Raw genomic sequence first — 13,279 nt, 5'->3', positions numbered from 1 at the left:
CAAGTCGCATGCCGAAGTCGGATCATGCGAGACGGCGATCCGACTTCAATGATAGTCAATAGGCTGAAGTCGGATCAAAGTCGGATCCAAGTAGTACAGGGAGTACGCTCTGAAGTCGGAGCAACTTCAGTAGTGTCTATTAAGACGCTCCCATGCACTGTAATGTGAATCTCTTTCTGGGGCGACTTGGGGCGACTTGAGGGCTTACAAGTCGGATCCCAAGTCGCGGTAGTGTGAACCGAGCCTAACTGCTTAATGTAACTACTAAAATTAATTTATAACGAAAAGATGATTTGTAGGACAGTACACACCTATTGTTTTAGGTTAACCTGTTTTACAAAACTGATGACAGCCAACGTTAATTAACTGCAGAAGTTGCTTTAGTAATGATTAGAAAAAAAAAAATTGTTTTCTCAGTTGTCCGAGTCCTCATTGGAGACAGGATCTAAAGCAGGGGTCTCAAACTGGCGGCCCTCCAGCTGTTGCGAAACTAGAAGTCCCATGAGGTATTGCAAGGTTGACGGTTACAAGTATGATTCGCAGAGGCATGATGGGACTTGTAGTTTCGCAACAGCTGGAGGGCCGCCAATTTGAGACCACTGATCTAAAGAAACTCTCATTACTTTAATGGAATGACTGACTTTAAACTACATTATCAGCAACACACAAATTTATAACAGTGCATGCAATGCAAGTGATCTGATGCCCAAACGTAATGGCCCTTTTTAAAAGGAAACTCAAGCTAGGTTCTGGGGAAAGACGACACCATTAAAAAGCAAGGATGGAAAATATCTCTCTTGTAGTACACTTATGCAATAGTAGCATGATTCAAGCTAAATATTCACGTCACTCAAGCTGTAGGGACTACTCGGATCCCCCTCATCTTTGCAGCAAACTTGTGGTTTTGTCCATGTAGTGTTAAGTGAAACATTTTGTTTTAATCCGCTTTAATCCAGAAGAACACACTCACCTTTCCTTTTATGCCACAATAAATGTAAACTAGGTAGACCTTGTTCAATCAAATACTCTAGTTGTTTTTTTTGCAGATCTGTCCTACAAGCTGCTCCCAAAGGCAGCGAGAGGATAGTTTGAAAAGAAAAGGAAGTTAAGAAGTATGAGGACACAATTATTACTACTTACAACTGTAGGATTACCACTGCTGATTAACTGATTGACTTCGTGGAAAATGCTTTTGCAGTCAATGGATTTGTCCAACGATCCTCTCTTTACTATGACTGCTACCGCCAAGAGGATCTGTTCTCGTACATACTTCTGGAGGCTGCAAATGTAAAACAAGGTAAGTAACTACAATGCGTATCACTGAATGTGCGACGTTATAGGTATACAAATATACTGCATAAGGCATCCTAAAATCAGGCTCTAAAAATTGCACATTCTTAAGTTTATAGGTTTGGACCAATGTAGGTACAGTTGTGCTCATAAGTTTACATACTGTGGTAGAATTTATGATTTCTTGGCCATTTTTCAGAGAATATGAATAACACAAAAACTTTTCTTTCACTCATGATACCGTGTACTGCCCCCTTTAACATCAATGACAGCTTGAAGTCTTTTGTGGGATTTGTGGATGAGGCTCTTTATTTTTTCAGATGGTAAAGCTGCCCATTCCCCTTGGCAAAAAGCCTCCAGTTCCTGTAAATTCTTGGGCTATCTTGCATGAACTGCACGTTTGGGATCTCCCCAGAGTGGCTCCATGATATTGAGGTCAGGAGACTGAGATGGCCCCTCCAGAACCTTCACTTTATTCTGCTGTAGCCAATGACAGGTTGACTTGGCCTTGTGTTTTGGATCATTGTCGTGTTGGAATGTCCAAGTACATCCCATGCGCAGCATCCTGGCCGATGAATGCAAATGTTCCTTCAGTATTTTTTGATAACATACTGCATTCATTTTGCCACTAATTTTGACCAAATTTCCTGTGCCTTTGTAGCCCACACATCCCCAAAACATCAGCAATCCACCTCCATGTTTCACAGTAGGAATGGTGTATCTTTCATCATAGGCCTTGTTGATTCCTCTCAAATGTAGCGTTTATAGTTGTGGCCAAAAAGCTAAATTTTGGTCTCATCACTCTAAATGACTTTGTGCCAGAAGTTTTGAGGCTTGTCTCTGTGTTGTTTGGCGTATTGTAAGCGGGATACTTTGCGGCATTTGTGTAGTAATGGCTTTCCTCTGGCGACTCGACCATGCAGCCAGAAGTGCCTCCTTATTGTGCATCTTGAAACAGCCACACCACGTTTTCAGAGAATCCTGCATTTCATCTGAAGTTATTTGTGGGTTTTTCTTTGCATCCCTAACAATTTTCCTGGCAGTTGTGGCTGAAATTTTCGTTGGTCTACCTGACCGTGGTTTGGTTTCAACAGAACCCCTCATTTTCCCCATTTCTTGATTAGAGTTTGAACACTGTTGATTGGCATTCTAAATACCTTGGATATCTTTTTTTTATATCCCTTTCCTTTTTTATACAGTTCAACTACCTTTTCCCGCAGATCCTTTGACAATTCTTTTGCTTTCCCCATGACTCAGAATCCAGAAACGTCAGTGCAGCACTGGATGAAAGATGCAAGGGTCTGTCAGGAGTCCAGAAACTCATTGACCTTTTATACACACACACACACACACACACACTAATTACAAGCAAACAGATCACAGACGAGGATGGTTACCTTTAATAGCCATTCAAACCCCTTTGTGTCAACTTGTGTGCATGTTATCAGGCCAAAATGTTATCAGGCCAAAAAAGGCTAGTTTTTGTTGTCATTATGATTTAACGGCTTCAGTCCCGGAAGATTTTACCCCCTTCCTGACCAGAGCACTTTTTGCGATTCGGCACTGCATCGCTTTAACTGACAATTGCGCGGCCGTGCGACGTTACACCAAAACAAAATTGACGTCCTTTTTTCCCCACAAATAGAGCTTTTTGGTGGTATTTGATCACTTCTGTGGTTTCTATTTTTTGCACTATAAACAAAAAAAAAAGCGACAATTTTGAAAAAAAAAAAAAAGCAATATTTTTTCATTTTTGCTATTATAAACATCCCCAAAAAATATATAAAAAAAACTATTTTTTTCCTAAGTTTAGGCCGATATATATCCTACATATTTTTGGTAAAAAGAAAGAAAAAAAAAGAAAAAAAAGAAAAGAAAATTGCAATAAGCGTATATTGATTGGTTTGCGCAAAAGTTATAGCGTCTACAAAATAGGGGATAGTTTTATGACATTTTTACTATTAATTTTTTTTATTAGTAACGGCAGCGATCTGCGATTTTAAGCATGACTGCGAACATATGGCGGACACATCAGACACTTGACACTATTTTGGGACCATTGTCATTTTATACAGCGATCAGTGCTATAAATTATACTGTGTAAATGACACTGGCAAGGAAGGGGTTAAACACTAGGGGGCGATCAAGGGGTTGTGTTCCCCCTCTTTTCTAACTGAAGGGGGGGTGGGACTGTTTAGGGGAGATTAGATCGCTGTTCATACTTTGTATGAACAGACGATCAGTCTCTTCTCCCCTCAGAGAACCGGGATCTGTGTGTTTAGACACACAGATCCCTGTTCTCGGTGTGTTACGAGCGATCCTGGGAGCCTGGCGGTCAAGACCACTGAGCACTCGCATCGGCTCCGGGGGCGAGCAACGGGCGCTCCTAGTGGCCACAGGGCGAAGCGACGTTACATAACGTTGTTTCGCCCAGCCGTGCCGCTCTGTCACAGTAAAACTGTGGTGGCTGGTCGGCAAGTGGTTAAAAAGAGTAATTTATTGATAATAAATGGCTTCAGCAAAACACTAACCATGAGTGAAAGAAATGTTTGTGTGTTATCATTCATAGCCTGTGAAAAATGGGCAAGAAATGATAAATTCTGTCAGGGTATGTAAACTTATGAGCACAACTGTATGTATATTCCATACCTGAATAATCCCTGCAGAAGTAGAGAATCACTGAAGTGGCTACTGCTAGAAAAAAAAAAAATCCATAGCTGCAATTCAGCTTTTAACATACTGGTAATCCTCTAATTTCTGTAACTTTTCTGTAACGCTGCACACCCCTATGAACAAAGCAATCTGGGTAGCGGAGGACAATGAGATGAGTCATTTGAATGGATTGGTGTGTAAATTTGGGCTTGATCTATATTGAGTTTGGAAACAGTCTAACAGCAAAGCAACAAAAGTTACCCAGTAACCATTTGAAAAGGAGACTCATGTTTCCACCTGGGGACTGGAAAGAGAATTGTATATTCCAATGTAATATTTCATACTGGTCTGATGAAAATGTGGATTTTTGTTTACACCATAAAATTATTTTCTTGGAGACCACTGAAGGATATGGCAAGTATAACCTCTAGGCTTTATTGCCTCCCTACAGGAGAATCAGACACTGGCAAACAAACTGTAGGTCAGCTCAAGATTAACCTCTCCTATTACCGGGGTGCTGGGAGTGTGCTCATAAAACACAGAGGGGAGGGGGACCTGTGTCCCTCAATGGACTCAAAGAAAGATTTTACAGCAAGCACAAAAATCCAATTTTCTTTCTTGTCCAGTGAGGGATACAGGAAATCTTTGACCTTCAGGATGTTCAAAAGCAGTCCATCTGAAGGGTTGGCAACACAAGAAAGCAAATCCTAACAGACCCATTGAAAAAAAAAAAAAAAAAAAAAAACAGAACTGGAGTACTCCGAGTCTAGAGAAGGGCAACCAAATTGATATGGGGACTGGAGGACCTCAATTATGAGGAACGACAGCACTAAATTTGTTCTCCCTGGAGAAGAGATGCTTGAAAGGAGATTTGATAGCGATATACAAATATCTCAACAGTGATCCCAGTGTAATGCCCTGTACACACGGTCGGATTTTCCGATGGAAAATGTGATAGGACCTTGTTGTCGGAAATTCCGACCGTGTGTAGACTCCATCACACATTTTCCATAGGAATTTCCGACACCCAGTTTGAGAGCTGTACACAAATCCGACGCACAAAGTGCCACGCATGCTCAGAATAAATTAAGAGACCAAAGCTATTGGCTACTGCCCCATTTACAGTCCCGACATACGTGTTTTACGTCACAACTTTGTGCAACCGTGTGTATGCAAGACAAGTTTGAGCCAACATCCGTCGGAAAAAATCCACGGATTTTGTTGTCGGAATGTCTGATCAATGTCCGACCGTGTGTACGGGGCATAAGTCTGAAACTTTTCAGTCCCAGGGAGTGTAAGAGGAAATGGGGCCACATGAGACTGGAAGAGGGGCGGTTTAACCTTAAGCTGTGTAGCAGGTTTTTCACTGTCAGGGCGATAAGGATGTGGAACTCCCTTCTACAATCAGTGGTGTTGGCAGGAAGTATGGCTAGATTTAAGAGACTCTTGGACATGCATCTTAGCGAAAATAATATAGCGGGATATGGGAAATTTTTTTTTTTTCTACACACACCTAGACAGGTAGAACTGGATGGGCTGTTGTCTTTATTGAACCTTACCGAATATGTAATTATGTAAGGCATAGTTAGAAAGTCACACAGATTGGACTTCATCTTACAAAACATAACAAGGACGCTGCATTTTTGCAAGATCAGCAGGTATTTTCTGTACTTGCTGCAAATGTTTTTAGCCTTAAAAAATAAAATCTAATGCAACCACATTTGGTTCTAGTAAGGGATGACAACACAGCATTGTTGTGCACCGAGTGGTGACAGCCATGCCCAGTGGTATTTTGCTAGAGAAATCAAATTCTTTCACTCTCCTCGTGTCAACAACACAGACTAATTATTCTGAAGTCCAAGATATGAACTAGGAGGGCTAATAAGACTTCTTGAAATAACATAAGAGGTGACAGGACACAGCAGAGCTCAGAATATCTGACATGATCAGTAGGTAATTTCTGCACTAAGTGAACAGACTTTTAAAAGTTATATCTAAAAGATAAAAGGAGCAAATAAGAGATGTTCATTGTTAGGCTTTATGCACACTTTAATGTTATGAAACAAAGTTTTTACAGAAAAGATTAAGAATTTTATAAAAATTAGATAACAACCTTGTAAAGTTTAAAAACCATTATTGTGTTTCTTTAAATACCTCAAGGCCCAGTCAGTTAAAAGCATGAGCCAGCAGACTCATTTAAAGTGAACCTGTCACCAAAAACACCATATTTAGGGGTCTTCATATTCTTAGGCTGTAGAGATAAAATTTATGTCACTGGTTCGCCTGTACTTCTGGGATCAGTAGTAAAGCAGTCAAAGTAGGCAGTCAAGCTACGTAACTAAGAAGATCTGAAAGAGTAGGCACAATCACAAATACATGCACAACCAGCTCAATCAGTACCGCAAGGCCTTGTAGAGTGAAAACCCTTTTACAGTATAAAGCATGAAGGCAAAGAATTTGGGGAAGGTGAAAAGTAACTTTGGTGATCTGTTAAAGTGTTTAATTTTTAGTGAAAAGGTGAACACCCTATACCCTCCCAGTCCCTGCTGCACTTACCTCGATGGGTAATTAACTTTCACTGCCCACACAGCTGGTGCAGTAGTCCAGGGACTGAAAGCCCCACGGTTCTTCCCCTTATTTCATGATGGCTTCTGGGATGGCTCAAGGGTAATTCTGTTTGGTCTCGTGCTGGTATGTGACCACTAGGACCAGTCGGAATTTGTCCCAGAAGCACTAAGGAAAGCGGAAGCTTTTAAATCCCCGGACTGCTGCACCAGCTGTGTGGGCAGCGACAGCTAATCACCCACGGAGGTAAAGTGTAGCGGGGAACAGGAGGGTGGAAAAGGTGTTCCACCTTTAATTTTTTGTGAATAGGTAAACTTACACTTTAATGTAAGAATTGACCTGACACTTATATTCTACATTACCAATAAATAGGACCCGACATTAAATGAGAATCAATGGAGTAAAATGTGAAGTTCATCTGCCTTCATATCCCTGTAGCTTCTGAGGACATTGTAATCGTGAAACAATGTAGGGATTATTTTTTTTCCCGTGTAGCACCCTCTAGTGGTAGCAAGAAAAACATTTTCCCAGCTATTGTCATGCTAGTATAGGCACTGGAGAAAGACAGGAAAAGAGCATTCCTCTGCAACCAGAAATTACACTCCTCACCCTTGCTGGAATATTGCCTGAATTTGCGATTTTGTCATCACACAGATAAGCTTTGTCAACAGGTTTGTACTTACTTAGGCCTCTGTAAGACATAAGTTAATAGGAATGTTCGGAGTGATTCAATGCTACTTTTTTCCAGGAGGATCCATTCTCGTACAACGGCTTCCATTATCGCTGTGGCGGCTTGAAACAGTACATAGTCCACTTTACTTGTTTCTGTATAAACATAGAAAAAAACGGATGTTAAAACCAGTAATGCACCACAAAAATTTTTAGGGATTTTTATAACAGTTTACCTGTAAAATCCTTTTCTTTTGAAGTATATCACAGGACACAAACCCATAGTAATTACTATGTGGGTTATAGTCCACCTTCAGGTGCTGGACACTGGCACACCTTAAACAGGAAGTTGCCTCCCTATATAACCGCTCCCAGTACTGGGAGTATCTTAGTTTTGTAGCAAGCAATACACGTGTATACTAGAAAGAGGGGCGGGACCTGTGTGTCCCGTGATGTACTTCAAAAGAAAAGGATTTTACAGGTAAGCTGTTATAAAAATCCTATTTTCTTTAATCGTACATCACGGGACACAGAGCCATAGTAATTACTATGTGGGATGTCCCAGAGCAATGCCAACTGAGGGGAGGGAGACACAACCAAAGTAGGGCACCGTGAGACTAGAGGAGTTATATTGCTGCCTGCAGTACACTGTGCCCAAAGGCGACATCCTCATGTCTTTTTACATCCACCAGATAGAATCTGGTAAATGTATGGATTGAAGACCAAGTTGCAGCCTTGCAGAATTGAGCCATGGAGGCTTGGGGATGCACTGCCCACGAAGCACTAACAACCCTAGAGGATTGCGCTTTGATTTGAGAGGGTAGAACTACCTCTTTAAACTATAAGCTTGAATGATTACTTATTGAATCCATTTAGAAACAGTAGATTTCGATGCTGCCTGTCCTCTTTTAGGACCTTCAGGCAACACGAACAAAACATCCGTTTTCCGAATCTGAGCAGTCGCCTTTAAGTAAACTTGACTGCTCTCACCACATCAAGAGAATGTAGTGATTTTTCTTCCATAGAACAGGGTTCTGGAAAAATAGAGGGAGGATGATATCCTGATATTACCTTCGGTAAAAAGTTAGGATGAGGACGCAATACTACCTTATCCTTGTGAGTAAAAATATGGCTCTTTACAAGGAAGAGCAGCCAATTCTCATACCCTTCTTGCAGCAAATATAGTTACCAGAAAAAAAAAAGCTGTTTTGTAATGCCGACAAAACTAAATTCAATTCCCAAGGGTTCAGGGGTTACCTAACTGGAGATTAAGCTGTGTAACCCCCTGAATAAAGTTACGAACCAACGAATGCGAAGCAAGTGGTTGTTGAAATAATACCGATAAGGCCGAGACCTGTCCTTATAAAGCACTCAAGGCCAGCCTTATTTCTCACCCCATCTGCAGAAAGTCAAGGATTCTACCTTTGACCTGTTTCCTGGGGTGCAACTTCTGGTTTCACACCAGGAGACATAGATTTCCCAGACTCCATAATATATAATTATGGAGGCCGGCTCCCTAGCATTAACCAAGGTAGAACTACTGAACCCGACAGCCCATGCTTCTACAGAGTGTGGGTCTCAATAGCCAGACCATTAAATTTACCGTTTGTAAAGTAGGATGGTACACTGGACCATGCGAGAGAAGGTCTGGCCATGATGGTAGGGTCTATGGGTCCCCTACTGCCATCTTTACGATCTCTGCATACCAAGATTTACTGGGCCCCGCTGGGGGCCACAAGAATCAACGACTTCCCTTCCTTCTTGATCCTGCGAAAAAGTTGTGGACGCCCATATTTGACCTATTGACAGGAAGATATCGGGGTGAAGGAACCATTCTCCCGGGAACAACTGCTGGTGACTCAAGTAGTCCGCCTACTAATTTTCCATTCCTAGAATGAAGACTGCCGATAGGCAAAGTACATTGTTTTCTGCCCAAGATAGGATATGATTCACCTTCTTGTGCCCCCTTGGTGATTAATATAGCCCATTGCTGTGGCATGGTCGGATTTAATCCTGGCAGGACAATACCGTAAACTGAACGTTCAGGCCCTCAGGACCAAGAGCTCTGTCTGAATTTCTACAATGTTAATGGGCAAGGCCATTTCTGATCTGGGCCACTTCTCTTGGACAGTTGCCTCTTCCAGGACTGTTCCTCAACCTAAACAAAAAAAGTTGGCATACGTTGTTACCACTTCCCAGGTAACTGAAGGATTTTCCCAGTAGATTTTTGGATATTAACCACAAACTGAGGCTCCGGCGCACCCAGCTTACAGCACCTGGTATTTCCAGGTGGTCTCATCTGGGTACTAACCAGGCCCGACCCTGCTTGGCCTCCAAGATCAGACAAGATCGGGTGCCATCAGCGTGATCTGGCCGCAGGCTTTGGAGTCAGACACATTGGGAATGTAGAGCTTGAACCCTTTGTTCCAAGCCAATAGGATACGGTTTTGCAGCAGTCTCGAATGAAACTGAGCATAAGGAACGGCTTCAAATGAAGCCACCAGCTTTCCCAACAACCTCATGCAAAGTTGAATAGAAGAAATTTATCTTGCTTCAACCACCTAAATCAGTTATTTTATGGCGCTGATCTTTGCCTGGGGTAAGAACACCCTTTTCTGGGTGTACCTATGTTCGAACCCAAGTATTTTAGCCTTCTTCATGGTTTTAAAGAAGATTTCTCCTAGGTTGAGAATCCGACCTAGATATTCCAGGTAGTTGAATGTGGTGATCATACTTTGGTCTAAGCGGGCTACCAACTGGTCTATCAAGAACAGATCGACTAGGTAAACCATAATCGTTATACCTTGGGCCCTTAACCTGGCTTGAAGAGGGGCCAAAAGCTTTGGAAACACTCAAGGTGCAGTAGCTGGAATGGAAAGCAGAGCTACACACTAAAAATGAAGATTTTCCACCTTGAAAAGTAGATATTACTAGTGAGCGAGGAAATAGGCATATGGAGGTATGCATCTTTGATGTCGATTGACGCCAGAAGTTCTCCTCCTTGGAGGGTGGAGATAACTGATTTGGATTGACTCCATACAAAAAAAGAGTGGTAATATTCAGGAACTGAATTTAGGATTTTTGAGATCCAGAATGTCCATTCGAATTTGGCACCGTGAAAATAAGAGGTTTGAATCAAACCCCAACCTCTGTTCTTACATGGGACCCCCATGATCACTTTTTTCTTTTTCTCTGGATCCTTAGAAACGTTTGATCTGAGAAAACAAGGAGACGGGAACTCTTGGAACTCCAGTTTGTACCCTGGAGCTATTGAGGAAGTCCTCCATTCGTCTTGACACTCTTCCTGCCAGATCCTTGAGAACTGCAGAAGAATTCCCCCTATTCGATTGAACCTGACGGTGGAAGCCGCCGTGACTGCCTGGAGGCTGATGCCTCTGGCACAGGAGAAGGAGCTTTAAAACGAAAATACATTTACTCCTTTTCTTAAATGGCAAAAGAGGCGCTTTCCACTAGAATTTCTTTGGATGTATTATCCAAAAACATCCCCAAATAGTTGCTTCACCGCAAAAAGGAAGACTAGCCAGGGGCTTCTTACAAGGCGCTTAGCGAAGGGCGCAAGGCCCGAAGGATAGAATCTCTCATAGCAACTATTGCAAACATAAAGCTGCCTCCTGGGCCTGCTGAGCAGGATAACCTTGAACACCTGTTTAAACTGGTCTCTCAATGATTAAGCAATTACTGTCAGCGCAGGCTGAGACACTCAATCTGCCAGAGGAAAAAAATGTTTTTTTTTTCAATAGGAATTCCACCTTGTTGGATCCCTAAGCATTTGAGCATTGTCTGCCGGACAAGTCAAACTTAATCACAGAGGATATAGCAGCGTTAATTGCTGGTATACGCTACTTAGTGAATTTCCTCCACCATAGGATAAAGTGTGAAATCTTTTTAGGAGGGAAAAAATGCTCATCTGGGTGATCCTCTCAGATACAAAAAAGCTTTTCCAGCAATGAATGGACAGGAAAAGGCATGCACAGCTTGAGGAGGCTTTAGCAAACCCAAACACTCAGTTAAGGGTGCATAAATGTGGAGCGATCATTCAGCAAGAAATTGCACCATCAATCTTAACATTGGAACACCTGATTCTCCCGCATTTGACACCACAGAAGAGGAGTAATCAGCCTCACCACAGTCCCCTGAGGGAATTAGTCTTCTCCTGCCCCTAGTTTCTCAGTTTGGGGGTCCTGGGTAATGGAAGAGAACCTGTCGCATTTTGACCCACACCGGGATGCGATTAAAGTCACCAAACTTTTTTTTATTTTTTAAATTATCAAAAAATAAACGTGGCTGCGGCATTAAAAACAGTTGCAGACATTTCATGGCCCTGATGCTCACTCTGACCAGCCACCCCCTCTTAGGGGAGGATGCCATTTGTAGAGATAAGTAGGCTTTCCAGAGCTTGAGGGAGACCCTTTTAGCTCTTTTTTGGGGTTGTTTCAACCCCTCCTTCTGACCAAAGCCCGATGCACAAAAGCAGAGGTACTACCAGAAGAAATCGCATCCACTGCTTGAGCAATAGTCCAGCCACAGCCGCTGCTATTAATGCTCAGCCTGATGCAAATAGTAAACATGTCAAATAGGAAATGCCTGTATCACTAAAACCTCTTTCATGCTTTTCTTTGCTCTTATGTCTCTCCGACAATTTTGCAGCCAGCATAAATGTAGTTTTTTCTTTTTTCAAAAACGCACTCCCGCCAGCGCCGCACAAGCCCCACCCCTCCGTCGCATCTCGCCCCCCTCCTTTTTAAAAAAAAAAAAAAAATAATAAGAAGAGTTTTCCCACGCAAGCACGGGCCTCCGATCCGACGGGATCGGCTGAGTAAGGGATGGTGTGGAGGAGACCTGGAAGCCACCGCCGTGTAGGGGCAGTGAAAGAAAACGGCATTGACGATCGTTTTCAGTTCTCCCTTATACTCAGCCTCTTGAAGAGGGGAAGAGTTCAGCTCAGGTGGGGGTGTCTGGAGGAAGCAAAACCCCCCAAACGTACCGGAGGTCTGCCTGCTAGCTGGAGGAAAAAAGTCTGCTGCTTACACAGCTTGACTCAGAGCAAAGCATGAGAAGGTACGTGCTCCATACAGCCCCTAGTGATGACACTTGGGTATGACAACATTTACTTTAAAGGAGACATTTCATAAGAAAATTTAAAAACTCCTTAGAAAAACTCCACTTACCTTTCCCGCCGCAGGGTCTTCTGTGGTAAAACCAACAGACCCAATCTTCACCCTTCACGGTGGGTTCCGTTAACAAACCTTCAGGAACCGGGGACCCCCGGGGAACCTACAAGCCTGGACCTGTAAAAAGTACCCAGCCAATAAAACTTTATGGCCTTAATACCAAAAGTACTGCATCCCAGGGTCCAGCTCTCCAAAAAGAGAAGCGTTACAGGCAAAACCTCCTTTCTTCGGATACAAGGCCTGGGTACCATTCAATTCGTCCTAAAAGACACTTTAAATGGATCCAGCTGCACAGCTAGCCCCAGCAAGGATTGCTCCAATGGAGCTCAGCACATCTTCACTCGTGACCAACACCTTAGACACTGGCAAAAAAACTGAGATACTCCCAGTAGAGGGAGGGGATATATAGGGAGCCAACTTCCTGTTTAGGGTGTGCCAGTGTCCATCACCTGAAGGTGGACTATAACCCACATAGTAATTACTATGGCTCTGTGTCCCGTGATTTACGATTAAAGAAATAGAGATATTTACAACTGTTTAATAGACTAGGCTCCTTTTTAACTTTATATTACTGTGCAGTAGGTGTAAACCATACATACCTAAAATGTGTTTGCATACAGCAAAAGGTGACTTAGACTTTCTAAAGGAGAGGAAGATGTGCTCTGCATGCTGCCGTTGTTCATTATTCACCATGGATGGCGGAGCCTAAAAAAGAAAGCAAAAACATTTTCAACACCTCAAAGTTCGGCAGTGTTCCTGGATGAAAAGCACTGAGAAGCAGAAGTCCCTTTTATGAAAGAGCATTTATGGGCATAAGGTAACCCAAAGTGCAAAAGGCAGCAGCCATCAAAGCAACATCAGATTTCCCTTCTAGGTTTCTGCACTGTGATCTTTACCCACAAACATTTTCA

General features: G+C 42.6%; 1 protein-coding gene across 1 annotated transcript in view; it reads right to left on the bottom strand.

The window, feature by feature from the left end:
• Positions 1 to 13,279, bottom strand: part of XPO4 (exportin 4) — a 231,381-nt gene that overhangs the window by 167,599 nt on the left and 50,503 nt on the right. The window contains exons 2-4 of the mRNA XM_073613453.1: positions 12,968 to 13,073; positions 7,191 to 7,332; positions 1,141 to 1,279 (exon numbers count right to left, since the gene is read on the bottom strand). Of these exons, the coding sequence (XP_073469554.1) occupies positions 1,141 to 1,279; positions 7,191 to 7,332; positions 12,968 to 13,073 (387 nt within the window). The remainder of the gene's footprint in view (positions 1 to 1,140; positions 1,280 to 7,190; positions 7,333 to 12,967; positions 13,074 to 13,279) is intronic.

This window comes from Aquarana catesbeiana, linkage group LG02, assembly GCF_042186555.1.
Source record: "Aquarana catesbeiana isolate 2022-GZ linkage group LG02, ASM4218655v1, whole genome shotgun sequence".
NCBI classification, from domain to species: domain Eukaryota; kingdom Metazoa; phylum Chordata; class Amphibia; order Anura; family Ranidae; genus Aquarana; species Aquarana catesbeiana.
The sequence above is the reverse complement of the archived record's forward strand: the minus strand, read 5'-3'. Positions and strand labels throughout refer to the sequence as shown.